At 35.9% G+C, this 27,914-nt stretch overlaps 1 protein-coding gene across 11 annotated transcripts in view; it reads left to right on the plus strand.

The window, feature by feature from the left end:
• LOC128016599 (calcium/calmodulin-dependent protein kinase type II delta 1 chain) overlaps window positions 1–27,914 on the plus strand; it is a 106,603-nt gene that overhangs the window by 39,937 nt on the left and 38,752 nt on the right. For 7 of the 11 annotated variants that reach the window (XM_052601231.1, XM_052601229.1, XM_052601232.1 and 4 more), the window contains exons 3-10: window positions 2,315–2,374; window positions 5,601–5,655; window positions 13,576–13,641; window positions 20,643–20,715; window positions 25,177–25,279; window positions 26,162–26,245; window positions 26,918–27,012; window positions 27,647–27,769. In XM_052601231.1, the coding sequence (XP_052457191.1) occupies window positions 2,315–2,374; window positions 5,601–5,655; window positions 13,576–13,641; window positions 20,643–20,715; window positions 25,177–25,279; window positions 26,162–26,245; window positions 26,918–27,012; window positions 27,647–27,769 (659 nt within the window). Of the gene's footprint in view, window positions 1–2,314; window positions 2,375–5,600; window positions 5,656–13,575; window positions 13,642–18,331; window positions 18,405–20,642; window positions 20,716–25,176; window positions 25,280–26,161; window positions 26,246–26,917; window positions 27,013–27,646; window positions 27,770–27,914 lie in introns of all 11 variants that reach the window. The other 4 variants (XM_052601230.1, XM_052601235.1, XM_052601240.1 and 1 more) reach the window with 1 other exon arrangement.

The raw sequence follows: 27,914 nt of genomic DNA on the forward strand, positions 1-27,914 counted from the left end.
CACCGACAATGTTTTCTGGAAGTATTCCTGAGCACATGTTGTGATTTCCATTACGTTTTTTTTTTTTTTGTATTTAATATAAAAATTTTCATGTTATATTTATTTTATGGCATGTATTACGGTGTGAAAATGATTAGGCAGCTGAATCATACACCATAAAATTGCGCATTTCAATATTACAAATATTTTTTTATATCCATAATAAAGTATGACAGGCTTTTACTTAAGTCTTTATCACTTTATTAAAATTAAGCATCTCGATTCAACTCAATGAATATAGATTTAAAACAAATACTATATCTATGAAAAATAAAAGTGAACATAAGTTTACAATTTGTGTAATTAATAAAAATAAATTAAGAGCCACAAACCTGTATATTAAACTCTTTTATTTTAGGTACACTTGGGTACATTAAAACAGAACCCATCTCTTATTTTCAAATGCATACAATTATGTTAAATAAATACAATACAATTTTGATGAAAGATGAACATGCTTTTTTCTTGTCCACAACACTATCATCTTGCTTACGAAATCTAAAATGCTTCCATACCTCTAACTTTTTATGTGAAGGTGGCATCAACGTCGACAAACCACCTGAAACCGCCATTTTAAGCACTGAATGAATGAATGACAGGTTCGCCTCTCGCTCCTTGGTAACATCGCACAAGGCAAATAAGAGGGTGACATCTAGTGGAGCAGACTTGTAATTAGATTAACGTTAATCTTACGTTCAAAGTTTGCAGAAATAAATGTTGAAAAAAATTTGATTCTTGGTTTTTGAGAATCTATTTTGAATCGACCACACTGAGCCCTAGTCACAAATCGGACGTCAGAGGCAGTGCACGCCATGGACGCAATGACTGCTAACCCCGGTTTTCTGTCAGATTTTCCTACCTCCCACTAAAACAGTGGGAAGTACAATGGCAACAACAAAAAATGCTACTGTAAAGTTGTGGTGTATAAACTTAAAATGTAAATATAAAATGTTATGACATCACAAATGATTTGTGTCAACAGATAAAGCTTCATCACTGCACATGATTTGTTATTTATTTATTTTGATGGGTGCCAAAAAAAATTCAGTGCAGGATAAACTCTTATTCTTGTTACATATGCTTCAGAAAAGTCAATCACTTGGAATGGTGTTATTCATATTCCATAATGATTAATTTATGTGAAAATAATTTTAACTGCAAAGATAAAAGGTCATTTAGCTATGTAATGGTCTCTGTTTTTAGTGTTTTTAGGTCAGTGTGTTATGAGGGACAGTGTGTGCCTTCTAAGTGAGAATTGTTGCCAGTGTTATGGTTAAATAAATAGGCTTATTTTATACTGTTTGGCCAAGATTCATGTTGGTAAGGCAGACTGAATAAAGAGTTATTAAAAAAAGTGACTTCCGTATTATTATTATTATTATACTGGCAAACAATGAAATAGCATATTTTCCACACTATAAGGTGCACTGGATTATAAGGCGCACCTTCAATGAATGGCCTATTTTAAAACTGTTTTCATATATAGGGCGCACCGGATTATAAGGCGCATAGAATAGAAGATACTGCAGTCAAACGTTTGACTAGAGTTTCGTTATGCATCCACTAGATAAAGCTGTGCTAAAGGGAATGTCAACATTTTGACAGAGCACCTTGATCCATATATAAGGCACTCCAGATTATAAGGCGCACTGTCGTTTTTTTAGAAAATTAAAGGCTTTTAAATGCGCCTTATAGTGCGGAAAATACGGTACTCTTTGTCTACATCAATTACAAGTGCAGAGTATTGATTCCGGTTTGTCAGGTTACTGGGCTCTCGGCTCAAGGCCCCTGGCAATCACAGGCCCCAGGCCACTGGTCCCATTGACCCAGTCTGAACCATAATCCAACCGTAGCTGTGTCTTGCACATTTGTATTAGACACACATACTGTATACACAAGCACATGATTTTAAAAAGGTCCATAGTATTGATATGAGTTTTCACATGCAGAACTTCTGCACTTTCAAATGACATATCTCCATTTTACAATGGTGATTTATTGTGTAATTTCTTGTCATCTGTCAGTGTGAGTTGGTTTTCATAATTTAAACCAGTAGAGCAGAGTTCAGATCATACATATCTGTCCTATGATATTCACTATGATATATTTCTATAATATATCACTATATTTCTATTGCTAAAAACATTTACACTTTCATTACATTTATGCTGTAATTCAGCAGATAATTTTATCCAAAGATAAGTTAAACAGTCAAATGCCTTTGGAATGGCTGAATAAATTGAACAAACACAAACATGTTTTTTTTTTTTTTTAGATCACCAAAAACTGGAAAGAGAGGCCCGAATTTGTCGTCTACTCAAGCATGCCAACATTGGTAAGTACAGCCACACACACTCACATTATCCAGTGAAGGTTCACTTGTCATGGCCTTACAGCACTACAACTGCCACTGTTTTATGAGCTGTTTTATGTACAGCACTTAAAATATAGTAAGTATTCAAACCAAATGTGACATGACTCTGTTCAAGCTTCACTGTAATAATTCTGTCCTCAGTGAAAGCAAAAATTATATAGCTGTTTGGTGAGTGTGACTGGGGTGCGAGTGAGAAATGGAAACCCCAGTGTGGATCCAGGGCAGAAGAGTGATTACAGATACTTTTAGCATGAATTGAAAGCCTGGGGAAGCCAATGAGGGCAAAGAGGCAGTGGCTCAGACCATGTAGCTTGCACCCCCGTGCATTTCCTTGGCCGGCAAGGCTGCCCAGTCATGGTGAAGCAACCAAATAAAATATCACTTGTAGGGATGGGCATTCCAAGCAAAAATTATATTCGGAAATCGCAGGGTATTATTCGATTACTATTCTAAAATCTCCCCCTCCCCTACATGCATGAACAAACTGAGAGAGAGGGAGAGAGACGAGTTGCACACTATCAATCTGTATGATTAACTGTTTAATTCAGAAGATAGTCTACCTTAACTCAAGCCATATAGTTATTGTAACTTGCTGAAACATATTAATATAATAAACACAACCGAATGATGGAACTTGATGGAAATGTTATGCACTGTAATGTAACAAGCTACCGTTAGCAAGTGGCTAACCATGTCCATTTAATAACCATGTTATTTGTTTTCCGCGACTTTCTGAATACGGATTCAGCCACATAACCCAGACACACAGTGGTATGTACAGAACTTTGACATTATCCTTCTTATGCCAAACAAGTCTACAGTTTGCGCGTGAGACAATGTGTTCTTCTGTTGTCTTTGACAGCTTTTAGGTGCTTTATTGGCAGCGCCACCCTCCGCTTACATCACCACTGCATCAACACGGAAAACTTGGAGAGATTTTTTAAGACAATAATCACATAACTTATTCAATATTCTATGATTAAATCAACTAATCGAATATTAAAAATCTTGACCCATCCCTAATCACTTGTAGCTAGTTTGGAGAAAACCTAATTTAAACTCAGATACAACATGGCAGCATTGCATTGCAAGAGTATTGACTATAGAATTTCATTCATTTGGACACGGTGTTGGGTCACTTAGTCTGTTTTAAGTTCCATGCATAAACTACTAAATATCTACATTACAACAATTACATTTCTTTCATAGTGCTCACATTCATGGATTTCCCAGTGCTGTGTGATTCATTGTAATTAGATCACGCAAATCTGACCTCTAGCTGTTAAGGTGGTAACAGCTAAAAATGGCCATACTTTTCTGCCCACACTCACCGACCTCCTAGCCAGCTGCAAGATTACAAGCGTGGGTGAATTTTAGCAGTAATTACGGCTATAACACAAAGCTACAGATAAGCTGCAAATGTTTGTATCACATTCCCACCCCCATATGCTCATCTTCTTGCATGAGAACAACACTAAGCCATTGAAACTATTCAGTGTTTTTTCCCCCAGAGATTACATCAGATGACAAAATGTTTTAACAGTTTTATTCCAATGTAAATGTATTTGAGACCCTCACAATCGTCACTATCCTCATCTATCTATCTATCTATCTATCTATCTATCTATCTATCTATCTATCTATCTATCTATCTATCTATCTATCTATCTATCTATCACCCAGTGGCTTTCTTATACAGTAATTTTTAATAGGGCTTACTTTCCCAATAATACCCCTATACACACACAAAATAAGGAGATATAATAATAATAACAATAATAAAAGAGGATTATTTAAAATCCATACGTTTCAGTCATTTTGGAACTTTAAAGTTCAGTCCATTCAGTGTATTTTCACTTCAAGTTATTTCCATTTACATATATGGAAGAAAAAAAAAGTGGAGTGAAACCCAGTGGCTTTCTTAAACTAGCAGAGTGATTTCTCCTCTCCAAAGCAACCATCAGCTGGAAAGCAATTCTCTTTTTGTTACTATGGCAACAGGTTCGAGCAACCAACTGTATCATAGATGAGAGAAGATATTTATACAGAGGGGGTTTTCCCTGCCTCTTTCCCCCCATGTAGTCCATTCATATTTCTATTCCTTTGGTATAGTTTATTGGGAATTCCCTCTACTTACTTTAATCAGTAGCTGTCATGATCTCTTCAGTTTCATTAGAAGATTTCCACAATTTTATTTTGCTGTGTTCAATACTGATGTTCAAAGGTCTGAATTCTACATACCTAAACAGTGTGAGCGAAGCAGAGCGGAGTGACGCTCCGCTATGTCTTCCGCTCTATGGACGTGCGCTCCGCTCAGTCGCTCTAACCACCCAAACAAGCCTGGGTACCGCGCCGACATCAAATTTATCTAGTAGGCCTAATTGTTTACTGTTTGTACTGAAATTATTGAATAATTGTCTAAAATTATGCATGCTGATAATAATATATTAATCTGACTTTAGCAAACATAACTCAAATGCAAAAGCTGAAAAAGTGTATGTGATTTTCATTCACTTTATTTCCGTGAAAATAGCTGCCGTTGTTGTGCAATAGAACATTCAAAACAGGCTCATTAAAACACAGACGCACACACAAGATGAAATGTACGTAGATCTTTACAAAGTAAACCTGGATTATAAAGCCTGAGAAAAGCACACACAAGATAAAATGCACTTGGATGCTTGGATTATGAACTGGGTTGAGCGAGTGATGCTGAGCGTATTGAGCTAGCGGAGAAGAATCTTCATAAAAGCACTCTGCGCTCTTAAGGAATTATTACCAGTCCACTTCCCGCTTCACTCACATGCTCTGGTCCTACATGGATCCATCTTTTAATGTAAGAATGTGTAGCATATTTGGTTGACTCGTTGTTGTTATGTCAGTATGCACAAACATGTTGATACCACCACAACATTTTCACTTGTTAAGGAAATCACTTAAAAGTGCCGTTTAGAAGTATCTGCATATTAAGATGGTATAGAATTAAGAATTAAGAATTAATAACATTTCAGCAATGGATCTGCCCTTTATTCATCTTTGACAATGAAAGGAAGCAGAAGTAGGAATAATTCATAATTCTGCTTTGTGGAGTAAACGAGTCTGTGAAAATCTCACTTCCTCATTCTAACGAGTTTGAAGGTGAGCTGCTCCATACAATCTAATCAATCTCTCTCTGTTTTCTCGACAGTGAGGCTCCATGACAGCATATCAGAGGAGGGTGTTCACTACCTCGTCTTTGATTTGTGAGTGATTTTTTGCTCTGTGTTTCTCTGTCTCTATGAGGTCACTTCTCAAGGTCTCATGTTAAATGAGTGTGATTGTTAATGAGAGCTCCTCCACTGACCAAATAAATGAGACTAAACCCAGATCAGAAAAAGCCATAAAAAGTTAGACAGTACATTGCCAAGATTGCGAAGTGACAGGCTTATCATTTAAATGACTTAAACTGTCAAGTATGATATACTTCAGAAATCATTTCTGATTTTTTTTTTTTTACATTTATTCAGCAAATAAGCATTAAATTAATTGAAAGTTAAAGTAAAAACTTTTGTATTATGTTACAAAAGATTATATTTCAAATAAATGTTATTTTGTTTTGTTCTTTATTCATCAAAGAATCCTGAAAAACAGTTTCCACAAAATATTAAGCAGCAAAAACTTTTTACAATTGTTAATACCCTTACCAAAAAGTAGTATACTTCAGGTTTATTTGATTAAGTATGCTTAAGTAAAGTACAAGTATATTTTTAAGTATACTATGTAGCAAGTATACAAATATCAGTGTTCTAGTAGTATACTTGTAAGTGTACTGTTTCAATACTCCTTGGAACTAAATTGATAATACTGATAGTATACTAATTAAATACTTTGTATACTTTGAAGTATAGTCTCAGTAAACTACCAGTTTAGTATTTTTATACTGCTAGTATACTCATAAGTTTTCTTTAAGTGAACTTTACATCATACTTTAAGTATACTACTATGTCAGGGTAGAATAGGGTATCTGCTTGTAAAAAAATAAAATAAAAAAAAATTATTCTAGCTTCATGCATTCTTTTTTTAAACACATTAATGTGGGTAAGTTTCATAAAATAACATTTTGAACAAAAAGCTGAAAAAAGACTATGAATTGGATTCAGAATGATAATCAAAACGTAGAGTAGATCAACAACCAAAAGCTTGACTTTAAGATTATCTTTTTAGATTACATCTGTTAGTATCTATTGTTTCTTTTTTTCCTTCTTCACTTGTGTTTTTTTGGAAATTCTGTGCAGAAGATGTGTACTAGTGCTGCAACGACTCGTCGACGTCATCGATTACGACTACAAAAATATGTTGACGTGCGTGAAATGCGTCGACACGTCACACTGTTTGTTTACATCTCACATAATGGCATACTGGGAATGGAGAAAGTTGCATTCTATCACAAAAACAGAGACCACTGTTATCAAAAGTATGGGAATACTTTAAACAGAGGAAAAATAAAATGGCCCTTTGTTCCCTTCACAAAACCGATATGGTGGACCACGGCAGCACAACTGCGATGCGCGAGCACCTCAGAGGAAAACATCTTGGCGCTCTCCGTCGCAACCGCGTCGCTTCCATTATGAGCGCACTTATCGCGCGCCTACATTGGAAATAACGAACTTGAGCGCGCAAAAGACGTGATGTGAACGGCCCCTTAAAAGACAACAGTCACAAACCACCGAGCTACCCCGAATCCGCTCCAGATCTCTGGAAACCAAGCTAAACCATAGCAGAACCCTGACTACATTTTATGGTTTGTGATGCTAAAGAACATTTCATGACATCTCAGACAACTGTAAATTTATGGCTACTGTGGTTTAAACGTTATAATAAGCTCATATTTACCATAGTAAAATAATTTTCTTTGCCTCTTTATTATTTTATACTGTAAAAACTTCAACCACATTGGTTGAAAATGAATAAAGGTTGAAATATTATATTAGAAGTTGTACTTATATATTTTTTTTTGTAAAGTTATACAAAGGTTTCATTAGCTAATTAAAAAAAGAACATTAGATTAATTATTTATTGTAATACAAATAATCGTTAGATTAGTCGACAGAAAAAAAATTGTTAGATTAGTCGACAGAAAAAAATTAGTTGCAGCTCTAATGTGTACTAGCGCCCTCTACTGTATAATAATGAAAACAAGGATTCAAGAAGTATAGCTCAAATATATTTAGACTTTTTAGTATGTCAGGTATACTTAAATGTCATTTTAAGTATATTTCTGATGAGCAAATAAGCCCATTTCTAAGAAATGTAAATAGTAAACTAAAAGCATACTTTCCTATTTTTTGTTTGAAAGTATATGAATAGCACACTTGAATAAACTTATTTTTCATAAGGGTACTAAGAATAACTATTCAAATAATAATTAGGCAGCAATTCTTCAAATTAGAATGATTTCTGAAGGATCATGTGACACTGTACTGGAGTAATAATGCTGAAAATTCAGCTTTACGAAACAGAAACAAGACAGAGCTACAAAATAAAAGTACAAACACTAGTATACAGCATTTATACAACAGTTTGTATCCTCTGGTTTGATGGGCCCACAAGGAATTCCAAGAATGCTTATACATTGATTCCTATTAATTACCTAGACTGTTGTAGCCTACTATAAAGTACTATACTATAAAGTATAATATATACTATTAAAGTAATATACTTAGTGAGATATTCATTTATACTTGATATATACTGTATAAAGATATTAATTTACATTTACATTTATTTTACAGTGCAGTTGTATTGCAATAGTAATATATTGTCTTAATGATAATACTAATATTTAAGATTATAATAATTTTTATTATTATAATCATTTTTATTATTATCATTATTATCATAAAACCACATGTGTGAATGAATGACTGTATACATTTTTATAAGTATAATGAATGAATGACGACTAAAAATAGGTTTGAGTCTGCTTTAAAGTCCAGGTACAAGTCAGTGCAAATACTTTTTACTCTAAACATTATACTGCCACCATAAATTTTGTAAGGGTGGACTTTATGGCCTCTTTAAAATGGCCACTTTTTACTTGCAACTATGCGGAGGAAAGCCGCATTAACACTCACTCAGTGCTCTCATGATCATGCAAATAAAGTTATTCACATGAATTGTAAGACTACATTCACACTGCCAGCCTGTGTGCTCAATTCAGGTTTTTTTTTTTTTTTGCATAGCTGTTCATGTTGTTTTGAATAATATGCGCAAAAGAATGATACAAACAGAATTTCCAGATTTTGACAACAAAATTCTCCAAAAACATCCCGCGGCTACAGAGGAAAAAGGAGACCAATTCTGCAGGAATAATGTGGATTTGGCAACACTTGCACAGCGTGCTGTCTATATATATATATATTTTGTCCCAAGGATGTGACAAAAGAAAGCAGAGTTTTGAAACTTTTATGATACAAGCCCTTATGTTTTGCTTGTAGAGTTTTCACCGTAATACTTAAGTTCTGACACCTCACTATATTTCCACTGATTACCATTCGCTACTGTCTTGATAACTTTGGGTATGTAAAATCTGTCTCCCATCAGTGCATAATTATGATGAATACCGATCTAGAGTGATGTAAAAGTCACATGAAATCCGACATGACCATACACACTGTGTTTGAAAACATCAAACATGGATCGGATTTAGTACCACATATGGAAGTGGAACAAATCAGAATTGAAAACATAAGCATCCATGCACTTTACTTCTGCTGATTAGGGTGGAAATGTTGACTAAAAATGCAAGGGGTTGGCAAACACCCTGTTCATGTACAGCGCCATCTGAGGCATCATCAGGAGTGAAAGCAATAGGAGCATTGGGAAGTGGATGAGAAAGCAAGGTTGCTTGAGTTTAGTGTCTTCCATTTCCATTTATGTATTTAGTGAGTGAAAATGACATACAGCCAAGTATGGTGACCCATACTCAGAATTTGTGCTCTGCATTTAACCCATCCAAAGTGCACACACACTGCAGTGAACACACACCCGTAGCAGTGGGCAGCCATTTATGCTGCGGCACCCGGGGAGCAGCTGGGGGTTTGGTGCCTTGCTCAAGGGCACCTAAGTTGTGGTATTGCCAGCCCAAGACTCAAACCCACAACCCTTAGGGTTAGGAGTCAAACTCTCTTTAGCAGACACTTATCCAAAGTGACTTACAGTGCATTCATGCTATACACTTTTTTAATCAGTACATATGTTCCCTGGGAATTGAACCCACAACCTTTTGCACTGCTAACGCGGTGCTCTACCACTGAGCTACAGGAACACTTACCAATGCCCTTCCAATGATTTAGTCAACTCCTCTGACCAGGTAATCTGTTTCTTCCTGCTGTTCCCTTTGAGGGCCTTGTACAAAGGATGCATGAGTGCAGCTTCCAGTGGATTAAAACAGTGGTAAACATTTATCATCCCCAAAAACTGTGATTTTGTTTGTGCGGGGAGTTGGAAACTCTGTAATGGCAACTTTGGATGGTAGGGGAACCGCCCCCAGTAATTAAACAGCAGTGTTTCATATCGACCTCACTCACATTTTTCCAATGATGACGCAGGCAGGACACTAACCTGTGCTCCCATATCACACAGGAAAGGTTGGCCCGATAACCAGTCTGTAATGAACAGCAGATAAGCAGTGTCACTGGCTACAGTGCTACTAACTGTAGGAATGCTGTGGGACTCATTGATCATGCATGGAGGATGACACTTTTTGGCCTTCACCCAGAGGGGGTGCCATACACATACAGTATTGGAATGCTGCCTGATATTCATCTGCCAACTGAGTCAGTCCCCTGTAATCGTATACTGTAGTATTTGCCAAGGCTGTTTGAATGTGTTCTGGTAACTTTTGTAAGAACAACTCCTTAAAGCGTTAGTTCACCCAAAAATGAAAATTATGTCATTAATAACTCACCCTCATGTCGTTCCAAACCAGTAAGACCTCCATTTATCTTCGGAACACAGTTTAAGATATTTTAGATTTAGTCCGAGAGCTTTCTGACCCTCCATTGAAACTGTGTATACGGTATACTGTCCATGTCCAGAAAGGTAATAAAAACATCATCAAAGTAGTCCATGTGACATCAGAGGGTCAGTTAGAATTTTTTGAAGCATTGAAAATACATTTTGGTCTAAAAATAGCAAAAACTACGACTTTATTCAGCATAGTCTTCTCTTCCATGTCTGTTGTGAGAGAGTTCAAAACAAAGTTGCTTGTCATATCCGGTTCATTCGATGTAACCGGATCTTTTTGAACCAGTTCACCTAATTGAACTGAATCGTTTTAAATGGTTTGTGTCTCCAATACGCATTAATCCACAAATGACTTAAGCTGTTAACTTTTTTAATGTGGCTTACACTCCCTCTGAGTTAAAACAAATCAATATCCCGGAGTAATGCATGCACTCAAACAGTACACTGACTGAACTGCTGTGAAGAGAGAACTGAAGATGAATGCCGAGCCGTGTTCCAAAGATAAATGGAGGTCTTACTGGTTTGGAACGACATGAGGGTGAGTTATTAATGACATAATTTTCATTTTTGGGGAACCAACAACAACAGAAAGCATGGCTTATGCTCACCAAGGAGTCCTAGCATATGATCCATTAACTCAGATGGACGTGAATCTCTTTGGCCGGGCAGGGAAATTAAACAGTGTCCTTTTTTAGTCTCTGATAAACTGAATGTGTTTAACAAATATGCCTTCAGTGTAGAATATTTATCCAGAGCAGGGGTATTTTCCGGTATGCTGATCACTCACACTGCTGTGGAACTGCCAAGGGCCACAAAAACATAACAATATTTATTGTTATCCGTGGTGATATCCCGTAATGTGAACTGAGCTTCAGCTTGAGCGAACCACATGACTGCTTGTTGCTCCCAAAACTCTGGCAGCTTCAATTTTACAACATAATAAATTATTTGTTCTGCCTCGGGGTCACCAATGTAGCTTTTGTGCTAGCAAAGATACACAGAGGCAGGATTGCACCAGAAAACTCAGCAGCCACGTTTATTATTTCTGCTAAAGAAGAGCACACTAGAACAACACTTCCCTTTCTTAAAGGGGAGCATACATACATTGGACTTGGGAGCCCAGCCACCTCTGACATAATTGAGAAAAGGCCAATGAAATTGGTGAACAAAATGTTGTATAAATGCATGCATGTATAAATAGGCCAACATGGCATTTGGACACTCATTTTGTTCTGAGATGTTGAGAATCATCTAAACCTACTCAGAAGCGGTTCAGAGTTGTGGAATAAGGGACACAACATATCCATTGGTTACTATACATTACCAAGACGTTCCCTTTCAGTTTGTCACTTCAAAACTCTTTGAAGTTCCAACACTAGAGGTCCCTATCCAAAATGCCACAGCTGCTGAACTGTGTTACCAGTACATGAGGGGCGCTGATGTTGACAAGCCCAGTGTGTCTCGTTCAAATGCACCTCAACTTCCAAGACTTGTGACCTCACTCTCCAACATAAAGAAAAAATAGAGGGTGAAATGTCCTGGTTGTAACTTTGGGGAAGAATTTGTTTTCCTAAGTGGGAAAAGAACACTACAGAGACCACATGTCTGTCTAGGGGAAGCAGTGAAACCTATTCTGATAAAGAACACTGGACTTATATGGGGCTGCCAAAGGGACCACCAATCAACAAGTTCACTTGGGGGATACATACTCATAATGGATTCTCACAGAGAGTTCCTCCATTAAACTCAGCTACATAAGGCAGTGCTTGAGTGATGGAAGGGTAGTCCAGGGTTCATAAGAAGGAACTAAACTGGACTCAATAAGTGCACATTATCACCTCAGAGAGGGGAAGGCACTAAATGTGAGCTCTACACCTTACCAGCCACCTAAGTTTAAGAGCTAGTGCTCAAAACTTAGGCTGAAACTGGTTCCAATTGCAGAATGTAGAATCTGGCAAATGTATTAGGTGTAGCACAAACTCTAGCTCAACAAATGTCCACTAATGAGGCACCATTTGCTAAAGCTGAAGAAACAGGAATGCCCTTGGTTGATTGTGCCCCCACTCCCAGTGGGCATGGTAAGCCTCTGGCTTGATAGGCTGTAAGGAACACATCCACAATCCAGTGTGAGATCCTTTGTTTGAACACAGTATTCCCCTTCCTCTGAACTTGAAAGCAGACAAAGAGCTGGTCAGACAGTCTAAAACTCTCTCTCTCTCTCTCTCTCTCTCTCTCTCTCTCTCTCTCTGTGTGTGTGTGTGTGTGTGTGTGTGTTCCTAATAGATGATTAGGGCTCAAACCGGGCACAACAGAGACAGGCCAGGGTCCCCTTACTTTGGGTGGATAGCTTGCAAGGTTACCATCTGATCTCTAAAAGGAGTGGTGGGAAACTTGGGCACATATCCAAGTCATGTACTCAGGACAATGTGAGAGTCTGCTGTCTTGAAGAATCCCCACACTCTTGAAAAAATGAAAACATCCAGGAAGGCCATCTTTAATGAGAGGGCTAGAAATGCCAGGAGTGTGACAAGGGATGGAGGAGATAGCTCTTTAACCTCTTAACCCGCAAACTGACGCGGGCATGCTGAACTCCCCTTGTTTTCACTTGCCAATATTTATGAATAGATTAAATGAAACGGCACACATTTCATCTTGACCACTACATATCATTATAAAGATCTAAGCCTCAAGCATCAATAACAGATCGCTGTTTTTCAATGGAAACCTTATAAAGAATGTATTTGCTAAATTTGTGTAAGCAGTACACATGAATAAATTAAGAATAAAAACGCAGTACATACCAGATTCGTCGTAATAACGAGTGATAAACACATCCACAGCTGTAAATACCGGTTTAGTTAGAAAGGTAAGGGTTCACTGAACGAAATCTCTTGGTACACGTTTAGTCCAACGAAACAATAACATTGTAATATGGATGATAATTCCTTTATTTACGTTTCAGTTCTTCAGGGACAGTATTTTTTTGTTACTCACAAAAAAAGACACTATGGTTGGTTAGTCTTTATTTTATTTTTTTACTTATATTCTTTAACTATATATATATATATATGCCAAGATGAAAATGTAAATCAGTTTATTAAAGGTGCTGCAATTAGACTGTCTTTCATGTCGACTCAGAATGTGAACTTTTTCAGAGTCACAGGAGGGGAGCTGTTTGAAGATATCGTTGCCAGAGAGTACTACAGTGAAGCCGACGCCAGGTTAGTGCTTGTATCCAAATTTAAACCCCTTTAAAACCCACTCATTAGAATGCATGAATAGACAGCTCAATTATTTTAAATAGACAACACAGTAAACTATAATATAAAGCGTGTGTGTGTGTGCGTGTGTATATATATATATATATATATATATATATATATATATATATATATATATATATATATATATATATATATATATATATATATATATATGTATATACAGTAGTCAACATTTGACATGGATCAAAAACTTTCATTAAAGTTGTCCTAAAACCAAAATGCATTCTTGTCTTAGGACAACTTTGATTAATTTTTTTTGGTCCACTTCAAATGTTCACTACTATATATATATATAATATACGCATCATTGTCAAATATCATATAAAATAACTTTCTGGTGTTTTTTTTTTATTTTATCTTTAAAACAATAATGGACTTACAGTGGAAGTTTATGGGGCAAGACACTGCATCCTGGTGTTTTTGCACCTGTCATTCCCTCCCCCACCAAATGAGGGAGCTATCACCAGAATACTAACTTCTGCGTTTCCTTCACACATGAATCTCTTCCCTTAATTAGTAGACTGCATGTATAGTCCAGCTTCTTTATAAAGTCTTGTTTATCATTTATGTTGCCAATTCTGAACGTTCTTTCCAAATTGTAGTTAGTGTTATTTTAACCATGATGTTTTCCTCATTTTCACAATTTTTTGGGTTTGTATTTGTTTTTAAGGGCTGCATTGCAGTACACGGTTCACAGTTTTTTCTAGCAAAGTAACTCTCTGAAAAAAGAGACCTACAGCTTAAATAGCAAGCAGAGTAGAACAAAAAGTTAGTTATATTCAATTATATTTGTGATTTTAAACACTCTAGAAAACCTTGCCCTAGACTTCCATTGCAAGTGCATTATTGTAAACACAATTTATCTTATTTTTACAAACTGACCATAAAGTCCAAACTGTAATCTGTGGAAAGAGCTTAACAATTTCTAAACATAGCATTCAGTTATAAAATGTAAAGTGCAAATTTTGTAGTTCACAAAACAGAATAACAATATTTTATCACAGTCTGTGTCTGCAAAATATTATTTTTCTCAGTCAGTTGTGGGGGCAATCCTCTCTGTAACTTCACAGAAAAAGTGAATGAGCAAATTTTGTAATATTGCTTAAGCATAAGAAATAAATGTTTTCTAGGTTTTAAAACCAACATTGAGAAGAAATTTAATAAAGTGTCTGTATTGCAATATGTCTTCCAATGTATATGTACTTGTAATTTCTGTCTATAGGTGTTTTTTGTTCGTTTGTTTTTCTCTTTTTTTTTGGCTTAAAATTCTTTCTATGCTGCTTATTTCTTAATTTTGGGTTATTTAAGCTTTTTTGTGTGCTTCTGTGACATGTTTATGAGTATTTTTAAAAGAATAGTTCACCCAGAAATGGAAATTGTCATCCTTTAAACACCCATATGCTGTTCCAACCCCATTTGACTTATTTTTCCAGTGCAACACAAAATTTGAAATTAAGACATGTTATATGTTCTTTTCTGTGAAGTTAAAATTAACAAAGACTGAAGCATTCAAGCTGCAAAAAAGGACACAAATGCATCATAAAAGTATCATAAATGTAGTCCAGATGACTCAATATCCCAGTTCTTCTGAAATAATACAAGCTTGTGTGAGCAACATCAACGTTTTTAGGTGGTTATTTAGTCCTCCATTCTTCTTGGCCTTTCATGTGAAATCATACAGTGACATGAATAAGTTTGGAATCATTTGAAAACATCTGGGGTCTCATTTATAAACATTGCATATGCAGAAAATAGGCATAGAAATTGCATACGCAGTTTTCCACGCACATTGGGATTTGATATCGGGACTGATATATCGCTGCTTAGAAACTGGTAGTATTCCAGGGCTGCTAAAACATGCAACAGTTTTCCTCTGCTCAGTGTTTCATTGTGAAAGTGAACCTACTTTGTTTGGCCTTCCATAAATTAATTTTGATTTGAATTGTTTAAAACAACTGGAATACTATTTGGCCAGTGCAAAAAAAATGAGACCAACTCTATTCTTATATTAGGATTTTTAAATATTTTTTATGTATTTATACTAAAACATAACAAGGATACTGGATGATTTTTAGCAATAAAAAAATTGTGTATGGCACAAATGGCATTTATAGTCCATATATCATATTTCCTTAATGTCTTGTACCTTTAATAGTGTTAAATATGGTGTCATGTGGATGGGAATATGGATGGAAATGATATGCAGATCGGGTTATGCATAGTAAAACTAGGCATTTTAAGCTCCATATACTGTATGGTGATTTCAGGTACATTTTTAGGATGAAATCTATGGAGTGTTTTATAAATGAGACCCTTGGATTTGTTAATTTAACTCGCAATTATAGACAAACACTATCTAATTGAACTAATAACACAACAACGGGCTCAGGAAAACATATTGTCTTCTTTTTAGACATTCTTTAGTTGATTTATTTGTGTGCTTTGGGTCATTGTTTTGCTGCCTTACCCAACCTCTCTTAAGCTTGAAGTCATGAATTACTGTTCTGGCATCTGATATTCCCCTGTAAAATGTCTTGATACACCTTGAATTCATATCCCCTTCATTGATTGCAAAGTTTACAGGCCTTGAGGCAGTAAAGCAGCCCTAAATTATGATGTTCATTCTTCCCAGTTAGTTGAGGTTCTTGTGACATTTTCCTTTAAATAAAGTTATTTTTGGTCTTGTGAAAGCTTTTGGGATCAATGCATGGTTCACACTAAGGGATGTCAAACGCACTACCTCTAGAGGCACAGCCCGGCATAGTTTAGCTCAAACTTTAATTAAACACACCTGAACCAGCTAATCAAGTTCTTTAGAATTAAGCTAGGCATAAACTGATTTTAGATTTTAGCAGTGTTTTTGTTAAGTACCATATCTCACTGTACGAGTAAATTGCATGTGATGTCAAGCCAAAGCTCAAATCTGATCGTCGAGCTGCAATTTGAGTACTCATAATATAAGTGTGAAACATACATGTGAGACCCCCCCGAACCCAGAACCTGTGTAGCCTCTGTTCATACCACATGCCATGTCACCATGGTTTAGTTTCTGTTTTCACGCAGGTGCAGTGAGGGTGAAAATGCTGAGTTTAGGGTAGTCTGTTCATAGCTGTTTCAACTGTGCAATAGCTTCTCGAGTGATAAGCTAAATTTCGGACATGACAGCAATTCATCTGATCATCCGATTGCCGCTCAAGAGAGGATAATCATCTCTCGTTACCCCCTGTACAAAGCACAACACAAACACTCATGACAAAGCTGAAATGCAGCCACACTAAAAAAAAAAGTAATATGACTCAGAAATCGTGTATGATTTTTTTACTTGAAAACTAAAGGTGTGTTGGATCAGGATGGAGCTTAACTCTGCAGGACTGTGGCCCTCCCAAAGCATAATTTGACACCCATTCACTATCCGTTATTTCTTCGGAAAGAACAGATTGATCAGTAAATAGGCATTGCATGACTTGTGCAACCCACATTTCCTCTGCTCAACTCAGCAGTTGGAGTAATCAATGCAGAAATACAGATATTTTCAAAGAGTTCTCTGAAACTTTTTTTTTTTGATATCTCGTCAAAGAATCAATTCATCCATAAAAAAACAACAACAACAACAGCAACAACAACAACAAAAAAAACTGCTGGTCTAGACTCTGTTTCTGAAATGCATCATAAGCTCAGGAAAGATCATAGAAACCATTGGAATCAGTGGTCTCTACAATGTACTTAGACTTAAAGGGTTAGTTAATCCAAAAATAAAAATTGTGTCATTAATAACTCACCCTCATGTAGTTCCAAACCTGTGAGACCTCCGTTCATCTTCAGAACTCAGTTTAAGATATTTTAGATTTAGTCTGAGAGCTTTCCTTTTTTTTTCTTGCTCCATTGAAACTGTATGTACAGTATACTGTCCATGTCCATGACGCTGCTGACGTACAACGCTGCTGATGTGTTATATTTGTTATTGGGCACACCAGAAAACATGTCAGCAGCATCATACGTCAGCAGCGTCACTGCAGTGTTGTGAAAGCACTCACAACTGACCCGTAATTTTTTATTTTCGATGCTTAAACAAATTCTAACTGACCCTCTGATGGACAGTATACCGTACATACATTTTCAATGGAGGGACAGAAAGCTCTCGGACTAAATCTAAAATATCATAAAGTATGTTCCGAAGAAAAAACTGAGGTCTCACGGATTTGGAATGACATGAGGGTGAGTCTTTAATGACATAATTTTCATTTTTGGGTGAACTAACCCTTTAATGCCTTCGGGCACTGCTGATTCAGGCCAGTAGTAGCAACTTCACATTACCAGGTAATAATAATTCCACATTAAGAATGAAAGAAAAAAAGTCAACAGTGATTGGAAAAATATGAGGTTAAGCTGAAAATGAATTTTTTATTTTTGGGTGAAATATTGCTTTAAATGCATTTTTGTTTATAATTATTTTCAACTATTTAAAAATTTCAATAGCCTACTGGAGTAGAGTATTTGCTCCTGCCCAAGCTAAATTTGCTTTCTGTTTGCACTGTCTGGTTGCCAGCTGCATATATTTTCTGACTGTGCTTGCTGACTGTTCAATCTCTCTTCTTTGGCTTCCTTGCTATGTCTCTCTTTCTCATAGTCATTGCATACAGCAGATTCTAGAGAGTGTTAATCATTGTCACATAAATGGAATTGTACATCGCGACTTGAAGGTTAGTATAACAGACTTAAGCCTCCAACCTGCTGGCAATGTTGTTTAAAAATCAAAACAATACACCGTGTGTTCCCAATGTGGAAGCCTCCTCTACTCACCCCAACCTTGTCCCTCAAAACACATCTACACACCAAGATCTGGGTGTGTGGCTGTGGGCTGAGGAGAAAATCACAACTGTTGACCTCTGAGCTAAGGTTGTGCATGTAGCACCTCAGAAATGTGCTTATTCTGGAGCTGTGTGTTTGACTCTATAGGATTGTCTTTTTTTCATAAATGTGTGTTGTTGGTGACTGTGCCCTTTTTGGTTGAAATGCAAAACGGGTATCAGAACCCATCAGTCAGTGAATTAGTGGGTCAAGCACACAGTCACCCAAGCAAACACCACTTCTGGATTGAGATTAGGCGAGCAAGACAAATGAGGTAATGATGACAATAGATGGGCAATGTGTATGTATATGTATTATTTTTTCTAATATTTAACTATATTTGATAGCATACACATATTTCAAAAGTGTAATATTTCATTGTAGGGCTGGGAAATAAAGTACCTAGTCATATTAATCTGTAAATCTTATACAAATAAATCTTCATTGTTCATCCTTTTGATCTTTCATAAAAAAAAAAACTATTAAAAGTCTATATTCAGCATATTCATTTGTCATCGTAATTTGTAGTTTTTGTATACTATGTTTATATAATATAAAGAACTCTGCTTACGTTTTTAGAAAAATGATACATTTAATAATTAGTGGTCAAATGTCTGTTTTAGCTATTGTGATATTCATATCTTTATAAAAATATCAGATGAATTATAACAGATATCATTAAATAAATAGTTTTTCATCAAGTTAGACATCGATTAAATCATTCAAACCCATTTCAGGGCAATTCTACTTTGCCGTTGGTCTCGAGCACATCCACTGTTGTCCTCTGAAGCACAATGGGTTGTGGGCAATATCAGCCATTTAGCACTGGTCCACACTTAAAAGACCAGAAATAATAGACCATCTGGTGATCTTTGGCATACTATTTTAAACATATTATGCTTCGGTCAACATTGTGACAGGAAAGGATTTATGGTGCAGTCCTCATGTGCATTCAACTCATAATATGATCTTTCTGACATGGCTTGGACACACCACTAAATAAACAACAAAGAACACAGAACACCTGGGGAGATGATAAAGGGGAACATTTGTAAAACTACAAAGTACTAAAGCTGCCTTCATGCTATGTTATAGTTAATGCAATTCTGAGATGACAACATGTGACATTATGCTCTGAGCTGAATTATGTGTTTCTATGGCAACACTATCAACACCAAAGCCTTTAGATGCTCCAGAGCTGGTAATTACAACTAGTAAACTCACAATGTTCTGATTGCTACAACTTGGACCATGTGAAGCTGTACCATCTGACCGCCACCAGATTTCAATTTGGCGCTACCTCTGAGTCTGAGAACTTGGGCAGCTCTGAGTAGAACGTCACATGTTGTCATTTTGGAACTACGGTAATTACGTCATGGCGTGTATGCAGCATAAGATAGGACAAAGGGACAGAGATGAATCTAGAACGTCAACATAAAAGTCTAAACAAATAAGGGAACGCATGAATTGATCTTTATGGCCTTATATCCCTTCCTTTGATTTACTAGCCTATTGTTGTTTTGAGTCGGTGCATACACTGTTGTCAAAATCTGAACGTATTTGTGAATTTTGTGAATCAGTTTTGTTGAACTGTCCTCTTCAATAAATTAAACAATTTCTATGTGTAGTTGCTTAATAAAAGATGTAAAAGATTTCCTTGCCTTGTTCCTGGAAGCTAAACACCACTAGACACTTCATAATCAAACATACCTGATAAAACTCATTAGCTTATTAAAGACTGCAATAAATGGATAGGTCAAAAAAGAGAAAATCCAGAATGATTGTTGGTATGCCTACAGGTACAGAGTTGGAAAATACTTTATTAATTTTCCATACATATAAATAAATAGCTTTGCTAGGATTTTACAATGCACTGTATTTCTTCAATTAATGCACTTTTGAAAAAATATCACCCAGCCCTACTGCAAAGCATCACTCATAATCATGTAACACTGAAACTTTAAGTAATGAGAAGTCCATTTGAGTCATGTTCATCACCTCTAAGCCCATGCTCTCTAACTCTCAATGCAATGCACAGACAGTGAGTGAATGCTAGTTACTAACCCACACCCCCTGGTGTTTGCATGCAGTCATTGCATTCAGCAGATCCTTGAGGCTGTTCTCCACTGTCACCAGATGGGAGTGGTCCATCGTGACCTAAAGGTGAGTAGAGACGCTGAGGGTCTTAATCGCCAAGTCTTACTTCTTTGTCCTTCTATTTAGATCCAGTATCTTGTGTGGCTTTTACTAAGGGCTACAAATGGCTTATGGTATTGTAATTAAAAAAAAATTGAAGATTATACAAGTGCTTAGTAACATATGAGATCTAGGTTTGTCTTGGAGATGGGAATCGGTGATATGAATATAAAAACATTTAAGATTACACACGTTTAGGTGGGATTGGTGTTTTCTGTCCTTTAGACCTAATCCACCACAAGCTCTTGTCAGTGCTAATTTGCCAATCAAATGAGCCAGGTGCAACCAGAGATTGTTTTCCCTCCTCTTATTATCTTCACCTGAATTTGAATCAGCTGTAATTCAGCTCAGTGATTGGCTGCTGGCATATAGTTACCATGGTGAACAGTGACTGCACCATAAAAAAGAACAAAACCAAATAACAGAAACAAAACAGACACAAAACAGAAAGTAATATATATTGGTTTTTTTTATTATTGTGTTTTAGTGCAATATATTATATACATCACATATGACTGTTCATTACAGACAAACAGCAATTAATATATATATATATATATATTCTCATTTTGAAATATCAAAGCTCATAGGGCAAGGGTCTTGCATCCTTATATAGGTTTACATTTCTGTCTTTACACTTTCACCCCCCTTCCCCCTTCACTCCACCTCTCCTATGAGCAACCCTCAAATAATAATCATTAAAGAAAGAGTTCACCCAAAATTTTTAAATGACATTTAATCAACCACATCATTCCAAACCATTTTACTTTAAAGTGTGTCCATTAACCACACACTGTCTAAAATGCTCTATAAATAGGCAAAAAAAATTGCACATAGAGATTGTCTACACAGGTATTTGAATGTGAACAAACACTAATGAGATTGAATAGCTGTGGTGAATTATTTGGAATAACATGGGTGTGTTGTTGGCATTAGCGCAACAAATCAGCAAGCAAAACATTCACTTCTATTCTAATCAGAGTTTCCAATCCTGACCAGGCATGTCAAGGGACAAATTTGAGTCAAACAGCATACAGATGTGGATGTAGTGTTTTTCCTTCAGTTTTTCCCTCTTAAGGAATGTCACTTGAAAGCTTATTAGCAAAAAAGAGGTCTATCTTACCTTATGACCTGTGTGTTTTTCTCAGTTGCACACTCTAGCAGGTTAAGGTCTTTTGCCTTTGTATGGCAGAATACATGTGGCTTCTGTCTCTGTAAAGAACAGCAGTTCTTAGCTGATGTTTGCTAAGTCAAGACTAGTTTCTAGTTTGCTAAGAATGGAAAGACCAGACACAGAATTAAAATATGTCCCAACTGCCCACAATTGGTCCCATGAATGATTTTGCTGTTGTAGGCTGCAAAATTGGTGACAACAGCACACCTCATCTGCAAGGCTTAGTAAACATGAAAACGATGTGTTGTCTGTCGATGAAACAATGGCTATCTGCACATGCTTATTATAAAGATGCTTCTGGAAGGGACATTCACAATTACAAATATATTGTAGTAATGGATGTGATATTAACCTGCACAATTGCTCTCCGAATCAGGAGGATCTTCAAGGAATAGTTCACCCAAAAATTTTAATTTGTCCGTGTTCTACTCAGCCTCGAAGCATCCTAGGTGTATGTGACTTCTTTTTTCAGAATAATCCAATCAGAGTTATATAAAAAATTGTCCTTGCTCTTCCAAGCCTTTCAGTGGGGTAAGCGGGTGTTTGTTGTCAACAGTTCAGAAGACGTGAAATAAAGTGTACTCATCTGTAATAAAATGTCCCTCACGGCTCCGGGGGGTGAATAAAGGCCCCCTGTAACGAATTCATGTTTTTTTTTTTTTGTAAGATAAATATCCAGATTTCAACCCAATAAACACTTTTTTTCTAACATCTGCTGACTGTGGGATGCAGAAGACGTGCAGGCGGAAGATGGAAGACAAATGCGTCATGCGCTCCTCTGGGAAATGTAGGAGCAAAGGAAACAGAGTTTCCTTACTTTAGCAAAAGGTAAACCAGTCTCCTCTTGGCTTATTTCGAAATATTCTGACGTTTTTCTTTACAAATCCTTGTTTTGTGTTTCAAATTCGTGACCAGCTTTTTGTTTTGTTCCCTCTCCGTGTTCATCACTAACCACGCTGCGTACCACGACATCCACCTGCACGTCTTTCGGTTTCCAACAGTCAGCAGAAGAGAGAAAAAAAAATTATTACATTTGAAATCTGGATATTTATCTTTCAAAAATTGATGGATTAACTACAGGGGGCCTTTATTAACCCCCCGTAGCCATGTGAGGGACGTTTTTATTACAGATGTGCACACTTTATTCCACGTCTTCGGAACTTTTGACAACAAACACCCGCTTATCCCATTGACAGGCTTGGAAGAGCAAGGATATAACTTCTATATAACTCTGATTTGATTATTATGAAAGATGAAAGTCACATACACCTTGGATGCTTTGAGGGCGAGTAGAAGATGGATGAATTTTCATTCTTGGGTGAACTAACCCTTTCAGCCCTGCTTCTGAAAGGCCTACCATTCTGCACAGTTGAGTTTTAATCCTAATCAAACACAGTTGAATCAGCTAATCAAGGTCTTCAGAATTGAAAGCAACAGTGGAGCTCCTTGCCAATCACTTACAAGGCCACAATACCCTAGCATAATCTCAGGGCAACACGTTCTCGCTAACAACTTGCCACATATTGACGTTTTTTCAGGATCCTTCTGTGTCACTTTTTTAATGCTCAGGGTACCTCTTTAGCATTTTAGCAGGGCTCCATAACTTTTGGTGTCATACAGAGATCCAGTGGGTATGGGAATATTGTCATAATGAAATAACACATTGGAGAATAAAAAAATACCTGTAAATAAGCAATGCATACCTGTGATATTGCCTGTTAAGTGTTTTATGTTATTGAGAAGTGAGTAGGATTTGGGGTTAAGTGTGCCGGTATCTATGATAGTATGAATATTTATAAACTTTCAAATTTAAATTTATACAATTCAATTTTTTGCATTTACATATGCAAATGATTAAATGTGTCTTGATCTGACTCATAAGGCAAACAACTGAAAGCAAAAGTATACCCTGCACATCGAAAAATGATGCTAAATGGGTAACCATAACGTTAAGTAATGCTAAGGGATCCTGACCAAGCATCAATATGTGACGAGTTGGGAGTGAAAATATCCTTGTGAGGGGGTGTATGGGGGCAAGGTTTTTTGTTTTGTTTTTTGTAACAAAAAAAAAAAAACATTTATATAATAGTAAAGTTTGGGTTGTTTATAAGGTTCGGAAATGCAATGACTGCATGACAGTTTCAATTGCACTAGCATGTTAGCCCCTTGATCTTCCCAAGGCATAAGGTGAATGCTACAACAACTAACTGCACCTGACAAACTAGCCTCATGTCCTCTGCTAATGTCCTGTTTGTACAATAATCACAAGAAAATGATTTTGGTTAGAGTTTTGACTTCTCTTTCTAGACTCCCCTGACATAAGAGTCCTAATAAATGTATACTTTTTATAAAGTTTAGAACTGAATATCCACTATTCAATATAATAATAATAAAAAAAAAATACTATAAATAATAAATATGTATAAGTAATTACGTATTTTTATATGCTTCGTGAATCTATTTCAAGGCTCACATGAAAGGGGTTGTCTGAAATTTTCAACACTTTTTTTTATTTGTATACTTTATTATTAGTTCATTAATTCTTTCTTTCCTTTTTTTGTTTTTTCAAAAAAATTGTCATGTGCAGTGTTGAAAATTATATCATTATTTCCTCCAGTCTTAATGGGCTATGCAGTTGATTACTAGTGACCTATTACATTTTACTTACAAATTAATGTTTTTGAAAAGAAATGTAAATATTTCACATGCATATTATAACATTTATTAAAATCATAGAAAAAATCACTTGGACATATCCTTTTTTTTTCAGAGATTTCTAATGAAACACCATTTGTTACATCAGTTACAACAGTGTTGCTTGTGTGATTATTCATTTTTAAATGAGTTTAAATTAACTGTTGTTGCTCAGTCAATCCATTGTTCAAGTCTGGTCACAAAGCTCTTCATGAGGTGCTGCATAACCCTAGAGGCTGTACTGATGATTTGGAAGACATGGTTCAAAATGTTGTATCATAATTTGTGTATTTACATAAATAATCCCCTTGTTTTTGTTTCTGAAAAAGAAAATCAATAAAAAAAAAAAAAATCATAATTTTTTAATCCATTTTTGGAACTCTGGGGGATTTTTTTTTTATCTTTCTTATCAGAGTACATGGTATTCTTAAAATGTTTCTTGAAAACTACATTTTGACCCAAGTCTTCTATGAGACATCAGTTCGTTGAAGATGTGTCATGTCATTTGTTGTCTATAACACAGATAATTTGTATAAATTCTCTCAATATATTACCCAAAGCCAGAGAATCTTCTATTGGCCAGCAAACTGAAGGGTGCAGCAGTGAAACTGGCTGATTTTGGGCTGGCTATTGAGGTGCAGGGAGACCAACAAGCGTGGTTTGGTTAGTATTCACCAAATGGCTTAACAACACTGGTTTAAAAAATGATTATACTAATACTATGCTGACATAGCTGACAAAATGTGCATCGGCATAATCAGAGAATGTTAAAATGCTTATAATTTTTCCAAATTAAAATTCATATGGTTACACCTTATATGGTTACTCTTCTGGAAGTGTTGGCAATGCTTATAAAACTGAATAGAATTACATTGTGTAAAAACATTATCAATAGTTATTTTTGTGTATTACTTTAGATTTTGAAGTGCATAACTTTTCAGTGTAATTTTTCTGTATTTTGTTATGTTAGTGAATGTTATGGGATAGTCAAATTAGAAAAATCTTTTTTATTTTATTACTGTCAAATTATGTATAATTAAGTATAATTTTAGAACTTCAATGGCTTGTATCATTCAATCACTTGAAGCAATGTTAGTAATTAGTCTGTTATTAATAATCGTTATCTAAAAATATTTTGCCTGTTCTCTAAAATGGCTTTAATCACCAAAAAAAAAAGAAAAAAAAAGTATGATAATTATTATTATTATTCTCACTAAGTTCTATGTGGATGTTGTGTGATTAGTCTTACTTTTGGAGAAACCCTGATGATGTTACCATTTAATTACAATGATCTCAAGGGCTTTACACTCAGCTCCAGTTTTCCTCTTTGGCTGCTTTCTCATTATGGGCTTTTTGCCCCTGCGGCTTGATGGGACATTAGGGACTAAAGTTATTTTAGAATTAGGCTGCAATCCAAAGTCAAAAAAATGCCTTTAGTAAATTAGTAAGATAGAATTTAAGGGAAGCTCTTTTTTTTTGAAAGACTGTTTAAATGAGAAAAAAGATTTAGGTTTAATTGAGGTCTGTTTTTTGTATTTTTTGAAGGGTTTGCTGGAACTCCGGGTTATCTGTCTCCTGAGGTGCTCAGGAAGGAGCCTTATGGCAAACCAGTGGACATGTGGGCGTGTGGTAGGTTCCTAAAATGTATTCGGACTTTGTGACTATCTGCACCCCAACTGTCTTCTAGCGAATCAGATTAGAATTTACTTTCGTATTGGGTGGTTAGTAAGCAGTCTGTGGGTGGTCCATGGTCTCTGTCTGAGACAGGAACTGTCTATCTTTATATAATATAATAAAATATTATATTATATATTAAAGGGTTAGTTCACCCCAAAATGGAAATTCTGTCATTACTTTTGAACTTTTGAGTTCAAAAAGAGGTTAGTTCTTGTGCGTTACTATTTTTTGGTTGAGCTGCTGCTTATGTTCACTGATCAATGTTTACATTCAAGTAAAAACCTAAGGTAAATCATAATAAACAATTGATTCTCCTCAGAAAATTTGGACTAAACCACTTAATTCAAATGGATAAGTTTTCCGATCTCTTTAAAAAGTTTTTGAAGTTTCAAAGTAGTAGTTATAAAGGCAGTCAGTGGAAGGAAATCTGACAAAATTCTGTCATCAAAAATATCTCAATTTGTGTTCCAAAGATGAACGAAGGTCTTAAGGGTGTGGAACGACATGAAGGTGAGTAATTAATAACAGAATTTTCATTTTGGGGAGAACTAACCCTTTAATATAATATATTTTATTATAACTTATACTTTTTCTTCTTTTTTTACCATTTTGTTTCATGAATAGGTGTTATTTTGTACATCCTTCTTGTGGGTTACCCTCCTTTCTGGGATGAAGACCAGCATCGACTTTACCAGCAGATCAAAGCTGGTGCATACGATGTAAGATTTCTTACATAGATATAGTATATCAAATATATTACGTAACGATTACATACTCAGTTCTTTATCTACTGTATGTTTGATACTCTGACAGTTAAAAAAAAAAGAGAGAGAAAGAAAGAAACACAGATGTAGTAACCTAATGCAAATCATAATTCTGTGTTATTTATGTGTTAGGCAAATCATGTTTTCCCATCAGAAAGTAAAGGAGCGAGTTAGAAAGAATGAGCAGTCCATTGGCCTCTGTCCAGCTTGGCTCACATGCCCAGCTATTTAGTAATTCTGGATGAGACTAAATTATTTCCCCAAACATTGCCTCATCTAGCTTCTGTGAACCTAATCTTCTGAAAGGCTCTATCAGTTATTGATGAGTTTTTTAATGCATTATGATAATTATTAAACAAGAAGAGTGCATTGTAATACTGCAGCATCACTTTAAGACAAACGTAGACCAATTAAATGTTCACTGTATGTGCTATGTCAATGGATTGTCTCTTTTAACTCACAGCAAGCTGATGATCTGAATCACATGTGATACAGATAAGAAAAATACTATGGCTCCCCAGATCCTGAAATTAAATGTGTGTGTGTGTGTGTGTGTGTGTGTGTGTGTGTGTGTGCTTTCTTTTCCTAGTTTCCTTCTCCTGAGTGGGATACAGTGACACCAGAGGCCAAAGATCTGATCAACAAGATGCTGACTCTAAACCCTGCCAAACGCATCACAGCAGCTGAGGCCCTCAAACACCCCTGGATCTGTGTATGTCTACTTACTTTCTCATTCACACACACAAGTTTACTATTCTATCTAAAAGGGGGCATTGCATATATTATAATTTCTTTTTGTATGTTTTGTCCCTTAAAATATGGTTAGGGAGGTACATACAAGCACATACACATGCACA

The sequence above is a fragment of the Carassius gibelio genome, chromosome A7 (genome assembly GCF_023724105.1).
Source record: "Carassius gibelio isolate Cgi1373 ecotype wild population from Czech Republic chromosome A7, carGib1.2-hapl.c, whole genome shotgun sequence".
In the NCBI taxonomy this organism is placed as follows: domain Eukaryota; kingdom Metazoa; phylum Chordata; class Actinopteri; order Cypriniformes; family Cyprinidae; genus Carassius; species Carassius gibelio.